Source organism: Taudactylus pleione, unplaced genomic scaffold (genome assembly GCF_031769625.1).
Source record: "Taudactylus pleione unplaced genomic scaffold, aTauple2 ptg000055l, whole genome shotgun sequence".
Lineage (NCBI taxonomy): Eukaryota > Metazoa > Chordata > Amphibia > Anura > Myobatrachidae > Taudactylus > Taudactylus pleione.
Window position 1 is genome coordinate 6684349 of NW_028284457.1, and position 25024 is coordinate 6709372.

A 25024-nucleotide genomic window follows, 5' to 3' on the forward strand; every position below is an offset into this window, starting at 1 on the left:
TGCTGTGTAACAGGTCCCAGCATGCCTCCCCCGAATGCTGGTACTTGGAGAACCACAAGTACCAACATGCGGGGCATTACGGGCCCACTGGTACCTGTAGTTCCACAGCAAAATAAATCTGAAAAAAAAAAAAAAACACAGAACACACACACCGTTGAAAGTAAAAGTTTATTAAAACATACATGCACACTCACACATACTCATCTATGTATCCATGAAGCCATTCATGTCCTCTTCTCCAAGTAGCATCCACGAGTACCTGTATAAAAAAAAAAAAAAAAAAAAAAAAAAAAATTCCATACTCACCTCCTCCTATGCATGGATCATGTCCTCCTCTGTCCATGTCCAGGAACTTGGCAAAACGACAAAATGAAAATCCCGGACAGGCGGACATTAGTACCGTTCTCTAAGGACAGTACTACCCGAATGACGGCTCAGCTGCGAGATTTCACTATAGAGATCCCGGAGCTGCGCGTTCATTGACTGAGAGAGGCGATCCTTCCGCCTCAGCCAGTGAACGGTTCGCAGAATTGATGTCAAAGGTAAGAACCGCGAAAGTAACCTTCAGTAACCTCGCGGTTCTCACCATTGACTTCAATGGTGGGAACCTTTAATTGGCTGAGAGACGGACGGCTCGCCTCTGTCAGCCAGTGAGCGTTCAGCACCAGGATTTCTATATTGAAATCCCACCGCTGAGCCATCATTCAGCAAGTACCGTTCTTAGAGGACGGTACTGTGTTCGGTGGTCGAGTAAATGCGTTTCTTTGCTTTGCCAAGCCCGTGGATGCCTATGTGGACAGAAGAGGATGTGATCCACGCATAGAAGGATGTGAGTATGGATTTTTCTTTACAGGTAATTGTGGATGCTGCTTGGAGAAGAGGACATGAATGGCTTTAGGGATACATAGGTGAGTGTGTGTGATAGGGAGTGTGAGCGTGCATGTTTGTTTTAACAAACTTACTTTCGATGATGTGTGTGTTCTGTGGTTTTTAAATATTTCTTTTGCTGTGGAACTACAGGTACCAGCAGGCCCGTAATTCCCCACAGGGATGTAATCATATGACCGACAGCAGAATGCCGGCTAGGGATTTATGATAGGCGTCAAAATACCGACACCTATCATAGTCCCATTGCGGAACGCCGAGGACGCCATCCCGAACGAAGGTAAGTCCGAGGCGCCCCTGGCATTAGCCGCAGGGGGGCCGGAGTATTAGGGAGTCTAGCGGGGTTAGGTTTGGGGAGGAGATTAGGGTTAGGCACCCCCCCCCTCGGAGAGGTTAGGGAGCGGTAAGGGGGGGGTTAGTGTTAGGCACTAATAGGGGAGATTAGGGTTGGACACCACTAAGGGAGGGTTAGGGTTATTGGGGGGGGGGAGACACGGGACCTGCCCCTTTTGGGATCTTGATCCTGTCGGGCATCCGCTATCGGGATTTAATTTCAATTCCATTCCTTCCCCACATGCTGGTACTTGTGGTTCTCCAAGTACCAGCATGCGTGGGAGGCTTGCTGGGGACCTGTAGTTCTACAGTAAAAGACAAATATTTGACTAGTATCAATTGCATCACACTACATAATCAACCCGGCACCCACTGCTCCAGGGGTGCTGGGGATAGCCCTGGCCATCAGCCTAGGCCTGGGGTGCCCTGGAGAAGAGGACCCCTTTTATTTGGGGGGTCCCCAGCTCCCCATGGATTCCTGGCCTGGGCTGACTAGCGGGCAGGGGTAATGCTTAGGCTGGGGGACATGGTGAAAGTGTTCCCCCTGGCTGTGGCATTACACCCTCACCCCGCTAGCAAAAATTCGGTGCTGGCTCTGGAATTTACAGGGGAACCCTATGCATTTTTTTCCCCTGTATTTCCAGAACCACGACGGCTCAGAGCCCAGTGCTTGTTGCGCTAAATACAGGGATGCCCCTACATCTTTTGTCCCCTGTATTTTGGCAACCAGGACTGGTTCTGAATAGCCTGGTGCTGGTTGTGCTTTTGTCATTTGTCCCCTGTATTTAGCACAACCAGCACTGGATCTCCAAAGCCCGGGGTGGTTGTTCTCTTTCGGAGGTGGCCATGCCGTTTTGTTTCTATTTTTACACAGGTTTCAATTTTTTTAAAACAGAAGCAGACAAATCTCACTGAGCTGTCCATGCGTCTGAGTCATTGATACACAGTTGCATGCAGCACGGATCTTCCTGATCCATGCGGGCATTTGTGTCGTCCATGACATCGTTCAGCATGCATACACATGGAACAATGTCATGCACATCGTGAATGACAGGTCAAAGATCTCTCTATATGTTTAAGAGATCAGCGACCACGACGAACGACCCGCGGGAGTGCACATCACATCGTTATCATGCCCACACACGGCACTTTTTAAACGATTTGTTGTTCCAATCGATCATAGAAGGCCAAATCGTTTTAAAAAGTAGTACCGTGTGGGGGCCTTAAGTGAGGCTCTTTGCACATGTTTAGACAAAAATGCTTGCACATATAGTACTTTTTAGAATGGGCACTATTATGGGCAAGTCCTGGATAAAATGATATAATGTGTCAGTATTAGGGACCCATCTGATGGGGTTCACCTTAACGTGGTCGATGAGCACCCATTTTTAGCCAAACATGTACAAAGAACCACACTTGTACTCGATGTTAATTGTGGAGTTTATAAAAATTATTTTTACTATCAGTATTATTAGTACTTCAAGTCAGGGGCATAGCGTGGGTGGAGCTCATGCTAGAGGTGCCGATGGGGGTGAAAGGCACCGTCCAAACGGACCACAAAGTGCGTGTGTGTCACTCAAAAGTCAAGCGACTCGCACCACAGTGATCCCAGCAGACGCTGCCCACCAGGATTAACGTTGTGTGTGTCGCATGACTACTGCCCCCGGTAGCTCTTTTCTCCAGCTCCTCACCAGCTGGGAGGAGACCTCCCATGACTACTACTACTTCCCCCACAGCCCCATAGGCATCTCTGGCCACAGTGATGACTCGGAGATAGCTCGGAACCCAGCTTCTGTTCCCCTTTTTCGCTCAATCCGTGTGCAAGGTGTCACCGTTTCCTCCTCCCTTTCACTGAGTCACTGTCACACTCTGATGCTGCATTCCCAGGTAAGTTGAGACTTCCTGCTGCACAGACGAGACTCTCTAGCTCCTATGTCCAACTAACTCTCTCTATTGCTCCTTACTGAGTGGTCTTGCTCTGCTGCCAGGGCTCTCCTCACTCACTGTCTGCATCCCACCCTTCCAAGTTCCTCTGTGTCCCTAGTCCATATGCTGAGCTTATGTGTCCTGCTCTGCCGGTCCCTGCAGCCCCCTCCTCACTGCCTGCTCTATGCAATGTTCTGCAGCCCTCTCAGTGTCATCTCTAGGCAAAGTTCTGCAGTCCCCTCCTCACTCACTATACGTTCTACGCAAAGTTCTCTACAGTGAGTTCTCTATGCAATGTTCTGCAGCCCCCTCATCACTCTCTGAGCATCCTCCTCTATACAATGTTCTGCAGGACCCTCCTCACTCAGTGTCTGCTCTATGCACTGTTCTACGGCCCCCCTCTCAGTGTCCTTAGTCCTTACGCTGTGCTTCTTCTATCCTGCTCTGCTGGTCCCTGTGAGAGATACTGCCTATTGCCATAGAGACACAGTATACGGTGCAAACACGCAACAACTTCCTGTCCACAGGTTGCACCCCCGAGCCGTGCTCCTCTACCCACCTGTTGCTCTCCTGATGGGCGCAACCCAGAGAACATTGGGCTGCTGGGAGTCTGCCACCGGGCTGGATTGCCCTCTGAATGGACAAATATAAGCAGCATTAGATATTGACTAAATGTAGTTGCCTATCTAGGGCAGCATCAGTCATGCTACTGGCCCATTAAAATCTGTTCCACAGCCATTTTTTATCACCAGTGCCTCTAGCCCCTCCCACTGTTGCCTCTAGCCACTCTCACCAGTGCCTCTGTCCAGCTCCCCACCTGTGCCTCGGTCCACCTCCCCACTTGCAATTTTACCACAACTACCCTCACTACCAATGCCCCTGCCCCCCATCACCACCCGTGCAACCATGAGTGGGAAGAGGGTCTCGCAGCAGCAGTGCCCGACAAAGCAAGTGTAGCACCAGTTCCGGAATTTGCAGTGTCCCATTGTGGTGACATTAAAGTGCTCGGCAGGGAAAAAGACCCAGGAGCAGCGCAGTGGAGCCCTAAACAGAATAATGAGGCAACCTAGCGATCAGGTGAGCAGTCTGTATCGGAATGACACCACTAAGTGCCGGATGTGTGTACAGTGGCGGCACATCACATAGAAATAAATTCCCATTTATTATCCAACAAAAGAGGGTCTCTGTTCACCATTTATGACCATTTTTTTTTCTTAATGTAACAGCCTCACATGCTGGCAAAATTCAGAACCGGGAGGGGGCACGAAAATGTAGGCATACTCCAGGCGCAATGGTTCAATGCTACACTTCTGCTTAGAGTGTGCACCATGCATTTTCTTTTTTAGAAGATGATTGGTTGGTACTTCTCTCTCAACAATCGCCCCCAAAGGTTGCGGTGAATAAAACGTGGGGTGAAATAAGGCTTCAGGCACCAGCAGTTGCAGGTTAACTGCAAACTATAGAAAGAAAGCCTCTGCTGGGACTAACTGCATATTCTTGTAACCTGCTAGTAAATGCACATTCTGAGAGAGGTAAAACGATGCTCATTATACATCATATCTACAGTGACAGTAATATGATTTTTACATGAAATAATTTCATTAAAACTACTGAATAATAATAACAGGTTAACAAACATTTCCTTTAAAAGCTATTACTAACTTCAAAGCAGAAATCAATGCTTATGCAAATTCCGTATTATATGAGTGCTAATTCGTATGAAATAGTTTAAAAGAGCTTCAAGTTAAGGCAGATTTGTTGACATTGATTAATTATAGAACATGTCTTGAAATGGCCAACTCCAAACAGCTTTTGTCAAAATAGTGCAATTGATTGCAGATCTGAGCACTTACTATGCATACAAGTTCAGATTTGTTCTACTAAAGAATTTATTAACTGAAAGGAAATGCCTTGCATGTTTAATCACGAGATCTTATCAGCTATTAGAGCTCTGAAGATAATTCTCCCTATGATGTACACATGTTGGGTTAGACATACATTTAAAGTCATAAGATGCTGATATCGAACGGCACTCATATTCTTGAGCATGTGGCCTTCATCAAATACAGCATAATTTAGCTTCACGCGTCTGAACAAACTACGATCCTCTGCATTGCTGATTGCACAATTGTATCTGCAAAATAAAAAAGTTTTTTGCTTTATTAACATTTATTTATACAGTGCCAGCACTCTACTAAAACAATAATTAAAATGAGACTGGGTATTAACACACAGACAGGGAGGTAAGGAGTGTCTGTTATAAAGTGTCACATAAATGATTTAATGCAAAAGCAAATCATTAACTTTGGAGAAAAACATTGCAATGTCCCAAGTTTGCCACAAGAGGTCAGACATCTCTAAGAATACTTACGTTGTGATAATTACATACAATTCTACAGCTTTATTAAGGATGTCATAGCGCAAGTGCTTTCTTTCTTCTTGAGTACCTGCAAGTAGAGAAAAAAGAATAACATTCCAACTCATTAATGCCCAAACATCAAATACACACTGAATAAATTATTATAACCATAAACTTATTTTTACCATAGTATAGCAAGACGTTCATATCTGGACACCACTGATTGAACTCTCGAATCCAGTTATCTGTGAAACAAAGGCAGAAATATTGAGCAGTGAACTGATATATTGGGGACACAGAATTCAGTCATAATGTATTATTTGCGTTTTACTTTTTTTGCTGGTAACCACCAATGAGAAAGTGATTGTTACGCTCCGATAAGAGAGGTTACGCTCTACCCTGCCCTGTATAGTCTCTTACACACAAACATTAGTGAGGTAAAAACAAAATACTACATATGGTGCCCGCGCCACAATGATACAGTAACTGGTTCATGTTACTGATTTACTGATGCAGGACTACGCTAGATATTTACACTAGTAATTCCACATCGCCAGAAATGTAATGTTAGTCAGAGGTCATATGGCACAGTCAGAGTAGAGATGCTCTGTCAGTATGTGAGACTGCTTTGTACATATTGAAACAATCATAAAATGCATCATGCTAATTCCTCAAGTAAATCTAGCACAAGAACCCACAGCTGTATGAGTGCGGGAACCCTGACAATGTTCTATAGCTTGTACTGAGGGGACAGACGAAAAGGATTGGAAGATCTTATAGGAGGTCGGACCACACATGAAGAACGGCATTGGCTAACAAAGGGCCTGATGCAGAGATGTACGCAATGGTGATTTTTATGCAGAATGAGAGATTTCTTGCTATTGTGCATGCATCAAAGTGATTGTGTTCCAATTTCATTTGCAAAGTTAGTGACAGGTAGTCAGCATTTGGGGGTGGTAACAGGGGGAGGGGCTTGTTTAGAAAAATGCAGGCATGTCTTATGGTTTAAACGCCGTTACATGCATAAATCAGCCATTGCAATCTCCTACGCAGCTTGAGAGCTCTCTGCGTGTCAGGAGAGCAACTGTATTTGAGACAGTTTAGACGTGCTGCAAAAGCTGCAAGGCTGGTCGATGTTACCGATATTTACGGTGGTGCGCGACGTTGGATGCAGATGAGAAGGCAGCAGTGGGCGTCCCTATGCTTGGGTAAGCTTTGAAACTATTAGCATATTTCGCAGTTGCGTTCCATGTATAATCGCAGCTGGGATCGCATTAGCGTCTATCTCTGAATCAGGCCCAAATTCAGGATGAATTATATCTTCTAAATATCTTAATAGCCTTAAATATTCTCTTTAGACAAGCAAGCCATTTACAGTATGTGTATTTTACACATGTGAACGTCTGCGACACATTATGCAGAATTTATTTTATATGCAAAAAAAAAAAAAAAGAAACATAGTAAGCTATAAACATATGGCTTCCTATGTCTAGTTTATCATTAATGAAGTGTAAGTAACCCATAGGAAGAACTGATTCCATAATAAATGATAACTTCCACAGAGTTCTACTAACCCAACGTGGAGGCAGGAACAACCACAAGATGAGGGCCTCTATCTCCGTTCAAGTAAAGATGTGCAAGGAATGCTATGGCTTGAACAGTTTTTCCCAAACCCTGGATTTAAAAAGAAAGAAAAAATGTCAAGCTAATTAATGGAAATGTTACAGTTCAACAAACTTGAAGCATCATTTTAAAATATATTTACACATGAAAGCTGTAAATTGTCATTTTATAATGATGTTCTTGCATACATTGCTATTGGCAAAGCCAGTGTTTGTTTAAGCCAGTGACTAAAACCAGGGACAGACTGGGGCTCTAGATCTGCCCTGGCATTCTCATCTTGTGTAAAAGGGGCGTGGCCTTGTAACACAGGGGCGTGGCTAAATCTCACAGGGATGTGCCACGAGTTTTTTGTCCTCCTGCAGCATTAGAATACTTTGTCTTCATTGTTGCGTCCAAAGACGCAGCAACGATGAGAATAGCATACAACTCTGTATCAGGTTCATATTCTGTCAAATAAGTAGTGGAAGGGTATAATAACACTCACCATCTCATCTGCCAAAATCCCACTGACATTATGTTTGTGCAGCAGAGCTAACCAGTTTAAACCAATCTTCTGGTAAGGTTTGAGTACCAGGCTGTAAAATAAAAGAATATTAAAAGGAATATTGTCATAAACTATATATAGTTTGAAGGGATTTGACATCTTTGTAGCAAAACAGAAAATAGTCTGGAGTTATTTCTCCTCTTAAAATTGGACTATGCTTTAGTCAGACCTTATGCATTCTTATGGATTAGCTGACTAGGGATTTTGGTGGTCTGTCCTTACTTTGTAACATAAGCAACTTTTTTATAGTAAAATGTAATACATTAATTACACTCAGCGATGATAAAGTAAGGCCAAGCTTCATTCAGACACTGTGTCCTAATAACCAGAAGGGATTAGTATGAATGACCGTCAGACCTATGTCCATGTCCGGCAGTTCAAATCCCGACGCCGGAACACCGGCAGCAGTGAAGATCCCGACAGGTAAGTAAGGTAAGTATAACTAACCCTCTCCCACCCCAACCAACACTCCCTTAGGGGTGCCTAAACCTAACCTCCTCCCGTAAGTGCCTAAACCTAACCTCCCCATCCCTGCAGCCTAAACCTAACCCCTGGGGGGGTGCCTAACCCTAACCTCCACCCGGGGGTGTGTAACACTAACCCCCCCTCCCCCTAGCCTAACCCTTAGTCGTCCCCCCCACCCCCCCCTGGAGCCCTTACCTTAACCCTTCCCCCCCGCGGCTGTCCCCGCCCGCCTTACCTTCTTTCGGTATGCCAGGCGATGGGATCCCGGCGTAAAGATAATGACAGGCGTCTATCATTAGTCCCGTCAGGATTGCACAGTCGGGAAGCCAGTGGTCGGCATTTTGACCGTCGGCTTCCTGACTGCATTCCTAACCAGAGGCGCACACTACACATACAGTTTTCAATGACAATGTAAGGAAGTATCACCAAATCACCAGGAATGGACATACCTCTGGGACAGGATAGAAGGCTGCTGCACAGTCCACCCACTCTCCCCATCTTCAGTGATATGCGTCACCTCCTTTGTTAAGTTCTTTGAAATCTCTTCACATTTGATCATAAGTTTCAAAACCACTTCTCTTTCTTTGATCAATATTTTACAGTCCCAAATTAGATCTATTGAAAGATTATTCACGTTGCTAATTTTATTAAACTGCAAAGAAAACAAAAATAAGTCACTTTAATACTTTATATATTGGCTTTACACATAGGATTCACATATTTTGTTCCACAGGCAAATCAACAAGAGATGTTATTAAACCAAAAACTAATCCGTATATTGTATGTTCTTTCTAAAGCACATGGATGACTGCATGATTACTAGGGAAAACCTGTACGTGTATAGGTATGTTTGCAATATCACCATAAAGCCATGATTCAATTCACTCAAATGCCAAGGTGATCACTTCGTATATGGTCTTAAAAGTGGTTTGTATTGACCTACAAAAGGGAATTGTGAGCTCTATGAAAAATTAGCAGAAAACAGTCATAGTTACGAAGTTATCATTACAGTATTTTGTGAGGTACAGTAAATGGTTTGAAACCCACTGAAAGTATACAAGAGGCAATGTAGCTACATAATATTTTAAACCCGACTGTATGGTATAAAAAAGGGATAGAAAATATGCTGGATCATAAAGCATTAACGCTTTCTTCCCACAGATTGTTCCTTTCCCCCTAAACAAATAAATATAAACCCTGACCACCAGCTGTTGCAGGTAGATGATGAGGTAGATGTATGTTATGCTTAAAGCTAAAAGAAGTTTATCCTAATAACTGTTATCAACACAATACCTGCTGCAACAAATACATAAGATGATTAATCTACAACCAGCACTTTCTCTCAGGCTCTCTACAGGCTACACAACATATTAGATTGACAGGATACTTAAGAGCTTTGCCATACATCCAAGCCTTACAGGTGGGGGATAGAGGTTTGATGTTCTTAGCTCTGTACATAGTCAGAGGAAGCCAGGATAAAAAGTTGGATTATTCTTAGAGGAAATTAAATGGAGCCAAGTACCTCCATCATTTATCACATATTTCAGTTAGGTACTTGTTATCTTAAAAATTTCGCAAACATGACCTAGATTATTTGCAACAGAAGAAACATCATAATGTCAAAAAATAATGGCAGACTAACACAGAATGGTGTTTTACAACTGCAAAAGTAGTATCAACAAATACTTAAGTCTCTAGTCTATACAGTGACAGTGGTTCCCAAACTATGTGTTGTGGCACCCTGGGGTGCTTTGGGAAACTTGCAGGTTGGTGGTCCAGTACAAATCAAATTATTTATGGTCAATGTAATGTAAATACAGGTTGAGTCTCCCATATCCAAATATTCCGAAATACGGAATTATTTTGGCATGACAGATATTGAAACCTTTGATTTTTGATGGTTCAAATGTACACAAACTTTGTCTAAGGCACAAATTATTAAAAATATTGTATAAAATTACCTGCAGTTTGTGTGTATAAGGTGTATATTAGGGGTGTGCACCGGACACTTTTCGTGTTTTGTGTTTTGGTTTTGGATCTGGATCTTTCTTCGTGTTTTGGATCTGGATTGGTTTTGCCAAAACCACCCTTCCGTGTTTTGGGTTCTGGGTTTTGTGTTTTGGATCTGGATTTTTTCTTAAAAAATAAAAAAAAAACGCTAAAATCACATAAATGGGCCTTTTTTTGTTCCTACGCTATTAATAACCCCAATAACATTAATTTCCACTCATTTCCACTCTATTCTGAACACCTCACAATATTGTTTTTAGGCCAAAAGGTTGTACCGAGGAAGCTGGATGACTATGCTAAGCGACACAAGGGGGCGGCACAAACACGTGGCCCATCTAGGAGTGGCACTGCAGTGGCAGACAGGAAGCCAATCAGCGTTATGGTGCCCATTTGCATGTAGCACGAACCCGGGAGATCCGTGCTACATGCATCTGTGTGATTGGCACAGAGCAATGACAGGTCCGTGAGACCCGTCTGTGCTGCTGTGGTAAAAAAAAAAAAAAAAACCTGTGTAAAAAAAGAAAAAAATGGCGTGCACCCCCCCAAAAAAGAGCAACCAGCCCCGGGCATTAGTAACCCAGTGCTGGGTGTGCTTAAATACAGGGGACAAACGACGTAGGGGTCCCCTGTACTTAAGCACAACCAGCACCGGGCTAGTCAGAACCAGCGCTGGTTGCCAAAATACGGGGGACAAACGACGTAGGGGTCCCCTGTATTCTGCGCAACCAGCTCTGGGCTCTGATCCGGTCCTGGTTCTGGAAATATAGGGGACAAAAAATGAGTAGGGTTCCCCTGTATGTTCCAGAACCAGCACTGGACTTTTTCTAGCGGGGGGCTGATGCCACAGCCAGGGGAGCCCTTTCACCGGGCCCCCCAGCCGCAGCATCAACCCTGACCGCTAGTCAGCCCAGGCCGGGGATCCCTGGAGAGCTGGGGACCCCCCCAATAAAGGGGTCACCCTCTCCAGGGCACCCCAGGCCCAGGCTGATAGCCCGGGGCTATCCCCGCCACCCCTGGTGGCGGTGGGTGGCGGGTTGATTGTGTGGTGTGGTGTAAATAAAGAATATCAAACATTGTCTTTACAAGTAGAACTGCAAGTCCCAGCTAGCCTGCCCCGCATGCTGGTACTTGGAGAACCACAAGTACCAGCATGCAGGGCATTAAGGGCCCACTAGTACCTGTAGTTCACCTGTAAAAAAAATGTTTAAAAAAACACAGGACACACACACCGTGACAGTATAAGTTTATTAAACATACATACACACACACACATGTACACATACTCACCTATGTAACCTGTAGCATCGGTCCACTTGTCCGGTAAAGTATCCCTAGGGGACCTGTGAAAAAAAACATACTCACCATCTCCTATGCGAGGTTCTGTCCTCTTCGTTCCAAAGTAGGCATCCCCGGACTTGGCAAAAAAAAAAAAACGAAAACGCGATCCACGAACTTAGTACCGTTCTATAGAACGGTACTTCCCGAATGAGAGCTTAGCGGCGGGGTATCACCATGGAAACCCCGCTGCTAAGCGTTCATTGGCTGAGAGAGGTCATCTCCCGTCTCTCAGCCAATGAACGGCTCCCTCCATTGTAGTCAATGGTGGGAACCGCAGGGTAAACTTTAATAACCTTGCGGCTCCCAGCATTGACTACAATGGAGGGAGCCGTTCATTGGCTGAGAGAGACAGGTCCCCTAGGGATACTTTACCGGACAAGTGGACCGATGCTACAGGTTACATAGGTGAGTATGTGTACATGTGTGTGTGTGTATGTATGTTTAATAAACTTATACTGTCACGGTGTGTGTGTCCTGTGTTTTTTTTAAACATTTTTTTACAGGTGAACTACAGGTACTAGTGGGCCCTTAATGCCCTGCATGCTGGTACTTGTGGTTCTCCAAGTACCAGCATGCGGGGCAGGCTTGCTGGGACTTGCAGTTCTACTTGTAAAGACAATGTTTGATATTCTTTATTTACACCACACCACACAATCAACCCGCCACCCACCGCCACCAGGGGTGGCGGGGATAGCCCCGGGCTATCAGCCTGGGCCTGGGGTGCCCTGGAGAGGGTGACCCCTTTATTGGGGGGGTCCCCAGCTCTCCAGGGATCCCCGGCCTGGGCTGACTAGCGGTCAGGGCTGATGCTGCGGCTGGGGGGCCCGGTGAAAGGGCTCCCCTGGCTGTGGCATCAGCCCCCCGCTAGAAAAAGTCCAGTGCTGGTTCTGGAACATACAGGGGAACCCTACTCATTTTTTTCCCCTGTATTTCCAGAACCAGGACCGGATCAGAGCCCAGAGCTGGTTGCGCAGAATACGGGGGACCCCTACGTCGTTTGTCCCCCGTATTTTGGCAACCAGCTCTGGTTCTGACTAGCCCGGTGCTGGTTGTGTTTAAGTACAGGGGACCCCTATGTCGTTTGTCCCCTGTATTTAAGCACACCCAGCACTGGGTCACTAATGCCCGGGGCTGGTTGCTCTTTTTTTGGGGGGGGGGCACGCCATTTTTTTCTCTTTTTACACAGGTTTTTTTTTTTATATTTACCACAGCAGCACAGACGGGTCTCACGGACCCGTTAGTGCTCTGTGTCAATGACACAGATGCAAGTAGCACGGATCTCCTGGTCCGTGCGTGCATCTGTGTCATTGAAATACACAGCAGCACAGACGGGTCTCACTGACCCATCTGTGCTCTGTGTCACTGTCAATCACACAGATGCATGTAGCACGGATCTCACGAGTCCGTGCTACATGCAAATGAGCACCATAATGCTGATTGGCTGAGAGCCGTGACAGACGGCTCTGTCAGCCAATCAGCACTTTGCCCATTAAAGGCAAAGGCATTTTTTTTTAAACGGCCGCTCGAGGCAAAACCTCGAGATCCGACAGCAGATCTCGAGGTTTTGCCTCGGGAGAGGGATCCGGGGCAGACAGGGAGATCCGAGCTTGGGCTCGGATCGCCCCGGATCCCCGAAGTTCGGGTGGGTTCGGTTCTCAGGGAACCGAACCCGCTCATCCCTAGTGTATATGAAACATAAATGAATTTCATGTATGTACACAAACTTTGTTTGAGCCACAAAATTATTGAATATATTGTATAAAAGTACCTGCAGGCTGTGTGTATAAGGTGTATATAACACATAAACGCATTGTGTGTGTATATTTGGGTCCTATTCCCAAGATATCTCATTATGGTATGCAATTATTCTAAAATACGGAATGTTCCATTATCCAAAATACCCTTGGTTCCAAGCATTTTGGATATGGGAGACTCAACCTGTATGTGGACAAACAAAAGAGCAAACCTGTCCACCACCACATAACTGACCCTAAGGATGACCTGCAAGCACAATTTACTTCACTAAAGTCTTCATTCTAGCACCCTGCACCTGTCACAACCTGTGCAGTTCCTCTTTCCTACCTGGAGTGTCACTCTGTTCTGGTGCTTCTAGCACACACTGGTCAATATAGCAGATGTTTGTTGCATTAGCTGAGTGTGCTAGAAGCACCAGACCAGAGTGTGACACCCCAGGTAGGAAAGAGGAACTGCACAGGTTGTGCAAGGTGCAGCATGCTAGAATGAACACTATCACTTATCTACTTTACTAAAAAAAATTATGAATTTCTCAACAACAATCTTTTGGCACAGGTGTACCTTGAAAACTAAGCTGATACTCTAGGATACCATGATTCAAAAAAGTTTGGGAACCACTGCTCTATAAAAAAGGAAAATGTACATTATAAGGATATATTCTTTAGTTGTCTGTGTTAATTTACAGTAGGGGGTGCATTATTATAGGACTTCTAATATAGGTTTTCTTAAGGAACATGTAACTGAGAACATCAGTACTCCACGTTATATAGATGTTTACTGTTAATAATATACATTGACATCACTTGTGTATTATGGAAGGCACAATTATTTTCAGCATTAATATGAACAGACAGTACTCCACATAGGTGTTTCATACGTTAAACAAACAAGTAGGGTTATGTGAAAATAAACTGCACTGTCCTGGTTTGCCCAAAATTATGGGCAGTATTGCTGAGAGAGACCTCAAGAATGGTTTATTATTGGCACCCATTTATCTGTAACTTCCGCTTTCAAGTCATTTCAACTGGCTAATTTTTCAAAAGCAACATTGCTCAATGTGATGTCAAAATTGAACTAAGGAAAAACGCAGCAAATGACAAAAGTAGCTGGAAGCGCCTGCACCAGGATTGTTACATTTGTGATAAAAAGTACAAGGCAAAACATGTAAAATATTCAGATAAATGGACACCGATGTATAACCTGTGTCTTGATGAGTACTCCATAGAGCAGATTATTAAAGGCACAGGCTGTGCATAAACCACTAATCATATTGGGCAACAGAGGTTTGCGTGTTGAGTAGTGCAAAGAGCACAGGCAATATGGCCAGTTGAATCATGTTTCACAACTAACTAATTCAGATTTCAATAAAACAGATAAGCGCCTATGTGGGCCAATCTTAAAGAATGTCTCTTACCTCCTGTCGCCTGGGAAATGATGCAAGCCAATTCTGGGCCAAAAGGCAACTTACCCTCAAACAGAATTGCTTGCAGGGATTTTTGTTTTTTATTCCAGGTGTGCCTTGCCAGGACCTTAACTGCAACGTCTGGCAGAAATAGCAAAAACCGATATGCCGCGCCCCCCCCCCCCCCAAAAAAAGAGGTTGTATTTAAAGATGCATGGCCCATAGATGGAAAGTGTTTAGCATTATATAAGGAGGCCTGATGAATCCATACCGGACTGCCATAGGTGGCAGCTCAAACAAGCAGGACTCTCCCAAAACATCCTCAAAATGGTAAAATGAAGGAAAAGAAACTGCCTGTTTCTTTTTCTGTTTTAAGAAGGCAGAGGAAGTTCTTGCTCAAATAGGCACATCTTCCAAGATCTGTAAAGTCTGGCGAATAGAAATAATCAGATCCGGAAAAGCCACACTATCTGGCAAGTCTTCATTCCATACAGAATGGTCAAACCAGTCATGAACTAAATTCTTCTCCTCCTCCTCCTGAAAGGAAATTTTCCAAGACCTCTTCATCTGGAAAGATTGCTCTGTGGCCCACCTAAATTTTCTTAGAACATGTTGCCCAAAGAATCAACCAATTTGTCCACAGTATTACAATCTCAAGAGTGTCCATTATCAATATTAAGGGCCCACCACGGTTCTACAGGGTGGATTGGAAACACCTCTGTTTGCCGATTTATCTGCAATGGACTGAGCCATGACCTTTGCCCAGACAGGCATTGCCTCTAAAGCCGGTAAACCCTCAGACGTGCACTGACTGAGTATTTCTGCCTCACATTCCCACACAAAGGCCACCCTGACCTTTGCTTCCACCTGGAATTTTGGTAGAATATTTTGAACGTACATAATGCATATCCTGAGCAGCCCCTGCTTCACTTTGGGATGCTTACCTACCATGTATACACAGAAAACAGGTATAACTTCTGCCTTCTGCCCTACTTCCCTCCCAACTTCTTTAAAATGGGAGTAGGTACCCTGACGGGCATTGTCTCGTGACAGGGGACGTGGCTTTGCGGAAAATGCTGTCTCTGCAAGCTACGTCACCAGTTTTCGGCACATTGGGGCCATGCCCTGCGCTCCGGGGTCCTGCCACCAGTCCCTCTCCACTGTGAATAGATGCATGTGCACAGCATCTATTCACAATAGTGTGAAAGGGGGACTTCCGACCCCCCACTAGACAATGCCGCCTGCGGGTGGGATGCCGGGACAGCGTACAAAGGACGGAACGGTCATGTCAAAATCAGGACTGTGAGGTATGCGAATACTCTCAAGTAAGCATGTTGTTTTCAAAATTGGAGCCCAGTCACCAAGGCAGAAGTTCCCAAACTTGGTCCTCAATGTTCAGGTTTTAAGGATATCCATTGTTGAGCACAGATGGTTAAATCAGAAGACTAATCAGAGGTACTAATTAAGTCACCTATACCCAAGCATGTTCATCCTTGAAACCTGGACCATTAGGGTGCCTTGAGGACCGAGTTTGGGAACCTCTGCACTAAAGGTAAGTTTAAACTTAAGAGTTAAAGCAGAACCCTCTCCCCAGTCTGCAACAAAAGATAAAAGCTAACTGTACTCCACTCCTGGAATATTAGCAGAGCCAAAAACAACCCCAGAGACATTCACAAACTACCTGCAGTTGGTCTACTCATTCTATTCAGCCACAAACAGGCATGAGGAGGAGCCTTATTTATATGTCCCTGCCACACCAACCAAGATTACAGCCCCATCTTCCATTTCCAATCAAAGTTGGAAAGGAGCTAAACAAAAAAAAAAAAAAAAAACACAGGAGGCCTCGTTTGCAACTCCAGTCCCCAAAATGAGCTTCCTTTCCCTCCACTCAGCAGTACCTGGCGGCAAGCTGTAGCCAGATTCTGCGGCTCTGGCAAGACGACTGCTTCGTTACCAGAAGTGCAGACAAAGTGGCTGCAGCTGGAAGGGGGATCAGCTAAACCTAAGCATCCTCCCTCTGCTGCCTATCACCTGACCGGATACAGACAGGGGCACGCTCTAATCACCTATTGTGCCACCTTAACATGTCCAGATGCTACCTTCAGGTAGTCTGTGAGGAATCTGTATATAATGCCGGCTGTCGGGATGCCTCCTATCAGAATACAGACAGCTGCAGCCCTATGGATGGTATCCAGACAGGGGTCAAGTAAGTATACTTAACCTCCCTCCCTAACCATCCATTTTTGTAGCCTAATCCTAACCTTCCCCACCCTAACCCTCTCCTTAAGTGCCTAAACCTAAGTCTTCCCCCTGTGTGCCTAAACCTAATACTCCCCCCTTAGGGCCCAACGCTAACCCCCCCCCCAGTGGTGCCTAACCCTAACCTTACCCCCTAGGGGTGCCTAACCCTAACCTCCCCCCAATACCTAACCCGCTACACTCCCTAAACCTAACCCTCCCACCCCACGTCTAATGCTAAGGGCGCCCGGACTTAACTCGTTCGGGCTAGTATCATTCGGCTATCTTAAATCCCTTGTCGGGATTCCCTTTTTGGTATGGAGACCGGCGGCCGCGAACTACATCCCATCTGTGACAGTATCAAACTAAGGCCGCGAGATGGGGTTCTTTAAAACGGTGCACTATTTTGGGACCCACGCTCACCCGTGGGATGCCCGATGTCCCCACAGGGACATTCTAAGCAGGCAGCAGCCACATGGGGACAACACCAAGCTACTAGTGCTGTAACCCCGCTCTGTTGGCTAACGTACCCAGTGAAATATACTAAATAAAACAAAAAAGAATAGAAAAACAAAAGCCTCCTAACATTTTGGTGCCTCTACTGCAGGCACTAAGAGTTGCAGGTGGAGGTGAGGATGGGAGAGTTTAAGAAGGAGTGGAGTTTGTTTCCACCAGATAGGACAAGAGAGGAAATTGAAGCCTTTAGGGGATATTTAGTAATGGACCATTTTTCCATAACATTATCAGTCAGTTGTCAGTAGGGTGGCTGCCAGTGGAAGCATGGTGCTGCTGCAGTTACAGAGATTAGTAGACCATGCCAAGGCACATAGAGGGTAGATGGTATTCCAATGCCATAAGTGAATTATTAAGGGAGTTAATACTGAGGTTTCCATTTTGTCGTCAACTATCTGAATAGAAAAGTAGCATAGACTCAGAAAATAAATCAATGTGAAAAGCTATGTATATGAAACATTTTTTTTTTTAGTGGTTAAGGAGGACATTACTTTCATATGAATAACTTCTTTCGTGGGACTTTCTGGTCTTTGCAGACCTAACAAATAAGATTAATATCCTGGCTAACAGGGAACTCAAAATCACATACTTAGAAATCTTATCATGTAAAGAAAGTCAGCTGCTATGTATGATCTTAAGATAAGCCCTAAATCCAGAAGAAAATAGGTGTTTTTGGCAGTTAAGGCTTTTCCCATACAGTATCTAAGACCCCACAAGCTGGGGATGGTCATCACTGGGTTTTGCAAGGTGCAGCCTTTGCCAGCTGCCCCCAGCATGGAGAAGCATATTTAAGGAGCATTGTGACAACCCTTTTAACATTTTCACCATCTGAGGATAGCGAATACAGTGGCCACCAGTGGAAATAATGCTTTTTACCAAGCTAATTACCAGTTGTTTCATTTTATTCATTTTTTTTACTCAACAATGGAAGCCCAAGCCAGACTTCCGGTCCAAGGCAAATGCATGACCTGGCTGTGCAATAGGCTGCCTATAGACCTGGGGATGCTTAATTTTCAGTCTTACAGCTGCCAGGAAAGCAAAGTTTCAATGGCAAAAGACTTTCTATTGCAGAAAAAAAAAAAATCTTAAAAAAATTGTCAAATCTTAAATAGAATCCATAAACGTTAAAATAGCAAACACAGTAAAAAGTTACACGTGAAGGCAAATTCAAGATAAAGTAGATTAAAAAAATAAAATCAAAATCAAATTAAAACACACTATATGTACCACTAAAAAAAAAGAAAAGGGGCAGCACAGACGGTGTAATAGTTAGCATTACTGCCTCACAGCACTAAGGTCGTGGGTTCAATTCCCTCCATGGCCCTGCCTGTGTGGAGTTTGTATATTCTCCCTGTGCTTGCGTGGGTTTCCTCCCACACTCCAAAAATATACTGTCAGGCTAATTGGCTCACATAAAATTAACCTGTGTGTGTAGATGTGGTAGGGAATATAGATTGTAAGCTCCACTGGTGCAGGGACTGATGTGAATGTCCAAATATTCTCTGTAAAGCGCTGCGGTATATGTGTGCTATATAAATAACTGGTAATAAAATAAAGTTGTTGTTAGGTACTTCAAGGTAAATCAGGACATTTTTTTTTTTTCAACTTAAAGTTTTAATTTGGGCACTGTCTAAACTTGAAAATACATATTCATCCTACACAAACAGATGGTAAATACTAGTCACTGTAGTTTAACTTCAATCATTCCTCAGAAACCAAACCCAATTTAACATTTTCAAATGTGGCAATTTGGAAGATTCTCTATGCAATTTTAGTAACAATTTGAATAAAAGGATCACTAACAATTCCCTTACAGGTATAAACAAGCATACAATGCAATTTTATGTCATACTTAAGCCACTTTACACTGTCAAAAGATAAAAAGCTGAATTGCCAGTGAAGAATTATAAAATGGTTACACTAATAATCATTTAAAGGAACTGCCATAAAATTTATGATTAAATGCGTAAAATATGGAACTGATTAAAAAAATAAATACATAAAACAGTTTGCAGTAACATCCCATAGAAAGTGAGCAAAATGTCCCCACTGTAATTTAGTCTGCCCCCTTAACAGCAGTATTCTCCTACCATGTCGCAAAACATCCTCATCCATCTCCTTCCCCCCCATACAGCACATCCTCTCCCATCTCCTTCACCCCGTAGCAGCACATCCTCTCCCACCTCCTTCCCCTCCCACCTCCCCCTGTAGCAGCACATCCTCTCCCATCTCCTTCCCTCTTTAGTAGGACATCCACGCCCGTCGCCTACCCCCCCCTCCCATAGCAGCAAATCCTCTCCCACCTCCTTCCCTCTTCCACCTCCCCCTGTAGTAGCACATCCTCTCCCATCACCTTCCCCCTTTAGTAGGACATACACGCCTATCTCCTTTCCCCCCGTAGCAGCAAATCCTCCCCCACCTCCTTCCCCTTCCACGTCCCCCTGTAGCAGCACATCCTCTCCCATCTCCTTCCCACTATAGTAGGACATACACACCTATCTCACCCCCCATTTACCTGCCCCCCTCTTCTCCCCCCCCCCTCCCCGTAGCAGCAAGTCCTCTCCCATCTCCTTCCCCTTCCACCTCCCCCCATAGCGGCACATCCTATCCAATCACCTTCCCCCCTGTAGAAGCACATCCTCTCCAATCTCCTTCCCCGACATACAGTGTTCTCCTACCACCTCATAGCAACACATTATCTTCCCTTGCCCAACTGTGTGAGAACTGGGTTGGGTACGGGATGCCGGCACTAAGGATCCCGGCGGTCTGAATCAACGCCGGCATCCCGACAGTGTTAGGATACAAACACCTGTCGGTCGGTATCCTAACCCTCCCCTCTTTCCCTACCCTTAAACCGCCCCGGTGCCTAAACCTAACCCTCCCACCTTAGTGCCTAACCCTAACCCTCACTCCTCAGTACCTAACCCTACCCAAATCCCGATACTTACCTTCAGGTAGCCGGCGCCGGGATTCTGACAGGTGTCGGGATTCCGGCGCTGGCATTCTGAGCGTGGGAATCCCTGCGGTCAGTATTATGATCGCATCCCGTAATAACTACCTGCCTACTAAGATAGATGACAAAATGTTGTTGAGCAATCAAGAAATAAATGGTGATACCCCCCCTAGCACGCTCATTCTGCTGACGGGAAGTTCCCATCATCAATTTAAGGTGAATAAACCTAACATGTGTCTCTCTTACTGTGTAAAACAAGTAGCAGTCATTTTTCTAGAGAACAAAATGCACTGAGGTCTATATAAAACAGGTCAGTTAATGTGGCTTCTGCATAATGGAGAAGAGATGGTGTGTACGGACGTGTGTTTACGTATGTAAGTATATGTACTACATGTGTGCTCATACATCTAGCCGCCTCGGGGGCAAATGCAGGATTCTCAGGGAGGGGTTTCCATTCTATATGTACACACATATGTGTATGTATATGTGGCATAACTAGGGTATTTGGAGCCCAGGGCAATTTAAAAAACAGAGCAACCCCCCAAGTAGGAGCGCACGACAGAGGCCCCCAGTAGTAGTCCTCCCTATGTAGTGCCCCCCCAGCAGTGCACCCAGTAGTGGTCCCCCATATGCAGTGCCCCTTATATAGTTGCCCCCCCCAGCAGTGCCCCCAGTAGTGTTCCCCCCATATGCAGTGCCCCCAGTAGTGCCCCTTATATAGTGCCCCTATTAGTAGTCCCCCCTATGCAGTGCCCCTTATACAGTGCCTCAGTAGTGTCCCCCCAGCAGTGCCAGAGCCCCCAGTAGTGGTCCCCCATATGCAGTGCCCCCAGTAGTAGTCCCTCTTATATAGTGCCCCCAACAGTGACCCCATCAGTGCCAGTGCCCCCCCAGCAGTGCCCCTTACATATACAATGACAAATACACACACAAAAAAAACACTTACCCCGCTCCGGTGCCCGCCGCCGTCCGTGAGCCGCCTTCAGTCTAGCTCCCTCTGGGAGGGCTGTGAGCATGGCACACTGCCCGTCCACTGCCGATTCAGCTGCCAGCGCTTCCTCGTCAGGTGGTATGAAAGCCACCTGACGTGGAAGCTCTGACATCTGAACTGGCAGGGGCCTGGCAGTCTCGATCGTGGGTGGCCCAGGGATGGTGCAGAGATGGAGGCAAAGCTGTAATGTAGCATTTCTCATGCAGATACAGCCGCAGTCGCACACAGACTATAGCAATACTGCAGAAGCTGCTTGTGCGTCTTATTGACATCGCTGTGTAAAAGTTGCACGAAAAGATGCTCGGTGCTACCAAGTTACGCCACAGCATGGTGCAACTGGAAGGGCTGTTTAACGCGCAAGAAGCACTAGCGCATGGAGGGGGGGGGGATTCTAAGTACCCAGAGCCACCTCCCCCCCCCCGCCCCCGACCAACCAATTTTTTTATTTCTACAGAAATGGAGACAGCTTTGCCTCCATCTCTGCACCATCTCCGGGCCACCCACGATCGGCGCTGCCAGGCCAGGCCCCTGCCAGTTCAGATGTCAAGAGCTTCCGCATTAGGTGGCTTTCATACCACCTGACGAGGAAGCGCTGGCAGCTGCATCGGCAGTGGACGGACAGTGTCCACTGTGCGAATAAGACACATTTTAAAGGGATAAAGTCACACGAAAATACGCTCAGCACTACTGAATCGCACAGCGCTCACATGTTGTTTGTAACGTGACTTGTAGCACACGGAGGATAGATGTATGTAGACACGTCTGTATGTATTTAGGCTTAAACATTCTTTGGGGTCTAGATCTCCTAGTTTGGTGCATAGCACATTCTTTTATAGCCTGGAAAAGTATGGAATCACTCAACATGCTGACATAAATAAAAGCTATAGATAAAGCTACTTTCCACAATTCTATTTTTTGTTTCATATATATTTGTTTCATATGCCTCCCACTACAGTCAAACTGCACTGAAGTGCCAAAAGTCACAGGACAGCAGTATGCAAAGGTAATGGTAGATGGCGTCACTGTACTGTTACTTCATGGAAATGCCCAGACCTGCATCAGTCGCAATCGGACATCTCAGTTTGAACATCTGCCCGGCTGCTTATGGCAAGGTGACGTGAATTATCGAAGTTTAAATGAGGCATGATAGTGGGTGCCCGACGATTGGGACATTCCATTTCCGAAGTTGTGCAGACATTCAACATTCCTCGATCTATTGGGTTACGTGTGTACCGGGAATACCTCATGGAAGGCATTAACATCCACCATGGACAGTGCAGTGCCCGACCATAGGTGCTTAATGATCGTGACCAGCTGCGTCTGGCCAGAATTATCCGGGGTAACAGGCAAGAGACACTGGCTCAAACCACAACCACATTTAATGCAGTAGATACCAGACGCATATCCAACAAGACAGTGCAGTGTTCTTTAGCTTCCAAAGGATATGGGAGCAGAAGTCTCACCAGAGTGACCGTTAACACTACGACACCGGACATAGCATCTCACTTGGGCTTGAGACGTCGCTAATTGGAACCTGGAGGACTGGCAACATGTGGCATGGTCCAATGAGTCACGGTTCCAGTTGTTTCAGGCTGATGGTAGGGTTTGGGTGTGGCGCAGACCCCATTAGGTCATCGAGCCCCAGTTGTCAACAAGTTACCGAGAAGGCTGGTGGTGGTTCCATAATAGTGTGGGGTGTGTTCACGTGGCATGGGTTGGGTCCTCTGGTCTGCCTGAACATGTCATTGACTGGTAATCACTACGTTGAATTGCTTGATGACCATATGCAGCCCTTCATGGACTTCATGCACCCCCACAAGGATGGAATATTCCAGCAGGATAATGTACCGTGTCTTCGGTCCAAAGTTGATCAGAACTGGTTCAAGGAGCATTCTGGAGAGTTCAGACAAATGGTATGGCCACCACGTTCGCCCAACATGAACACAATCAAGCATTTATCGGACTTGGTGGAGAGGTCCATTCCCACCCAAGATCCTGCACCTACCAATATCAGGGAGCTGTGGGAAGCTATCCAGATGGCATGGGTCAACATCTCTCCAGAGGTCTTCCGTCTACTCATGGAATCGCTACCACGTGGAGATGTTGAACTTTGCTGGGCTAGAAGAGATCCTACACAATACTAGCCATCTATCACATTACTTTTGGCACTTCAGTGTACTGTTAAACAGAGGTGTGATATGAAGCGCAGTGTGAAAAAGGACAGGAAAGGTTTTAAATGTGATTTTGCACATTTTGTGTATGCCCCAAATGAAAGCAGCCATTGTGCAAACTTATGCAGGTTATCAGTTCACCAGGAGCCTGTATGTCAGGTATTCTAGGTGTAGATCACAAGACCCCTCAGAGACTCTGTAAGGGAATATTACACAATTTGAAATATGTACAGGGGTGATTAGTCTAACAAAACCAGTAGATGTTCTTATTAGTGGTGGAAATATTGCAACACCAAAGGGGTGCTGCCCCTATGGCACAGAGAGGTAAAATGGGACCTGGTAATGACTACAGAAACAAAAAAATCCAATGGGACTAATAAGGAACAGTTATTGTAAACAACAAGAAGGCATGATACAGTAGGAGACAGTAATCTAGGGCTCATGTGAAAATAAACCTCTTAATACAGTATCCTCTGTGCATTACTGCTGGTATAATCACCAGGGATTGTGTATGCAACATGGAAGACACCTACTCATACAGCAGAATGCATTATGTAAAACACCTGCATCAGAACCAAAGGTTTACTATGAGATATTTTTAAGCTAACAGCTTGTATATTCCCACATATTTCCAAGATGTTTGTTTCGGAGATTTTCTTTGATAATTTGTAATACAAAAAGCAGAGATTAATGAAAGACACATTAGTTTATTGAAAGGATAGTCTTTGCTAAAGGGTCACCCAAGAAACTAAAGCGACACAACCCCAAACATTTTTGTCTCAATTTTGCATATTGTTTTATTTTGTTTGTGAATGATTCCTACGGATGTAAAAAGGATGCAGGTTTTCCCTAGTTCTGATCAAAATTATATGATTCTGATTAAAATTATATGTGCAAAAAATTGGTTGCTAATAACCTGAAGGTTACATTTGAGGCCTATTTGCGACTGTGTTACAATTTCAAGCTTTTCCAGGATAAAGGATTTTAGTGCACAGTCCATTCTCTAGCACCAAGGCGGCAAGTTTTCAAGGAGACCTTTTTTTACACACTAGAAAGGGATATATTGGCTGCAATCTGCGGAACACTAATAGAGGTATTCAATATGGGTGCGATAAGTCCGTTTTTTGCTTTAATATCACTGGTTTTAGTTTTACACCGTATTCAATTTCAAAGACTTATCGCAGTTTTGAAAAGTCTTTGATAAAAAACGGTGATAACTTTTCACCATTGAATAGGTGTCGAAAAAAAGTGCAGAATTGTGGTTTAGGGGTGCAGGCTTAAAAAAAATAGCCTGCTCCCCTGAGAATGACATTTAAAAAAGAACTGTCAAAAAAAGTAAAAAAAAAAAAAATAGGGACACCCCAAAAAATTAACTTAAAAATAGGGGTGCAAAAAAAAAAATGGGAAAAAATTGTTTAACAATTGGGAAATAGGTTCAGGGCTATTCTGCAAGGATGCAGCAGGTGTTTTCTAGAATAGAATTATAGCGGCAGGTGCACAAAGGCAGAATTTTTTAAA

General features: G+C 45.0%; 1 protein-coding gene across 1 annotated transcript in view; it reads right to left on the reverse strand.

The window, feature by feature from the left end:
* Positions 1–25024, reverse strand: part of SMARCAD1 (SNF2 related chromatin remodeling ATPase with DExD box 1) — a 136312-nt gene that overhangs the window by 44539 nt on the left and 66749 nt on the right. Inside the window, exons 10-15 of the mRNA XM_088464429.1 lie at positions 8585–8787; positions 7611–7701; positions 7078–7177; positions 5689–5748; positions 5516–5591; positions 5143–5278 (exon numbers count right to left, since the gene is read on the reverse strand). Of these exons, the coding sequence (XP_088320555.1) occupies positions 5143–5278; positions 5516–5591; positions 5689–5748; positions 7078–7177; positions 7611–7701; positions 8585–8787 (666 nt within the window). The remainder of the gene's footprint in view (positions 1–5142; positions 5279–5515; positions 5592–5688; positions 5749–7077; positions 7178–7610; positions 7702–8584; positions 8788–25024) is intronic.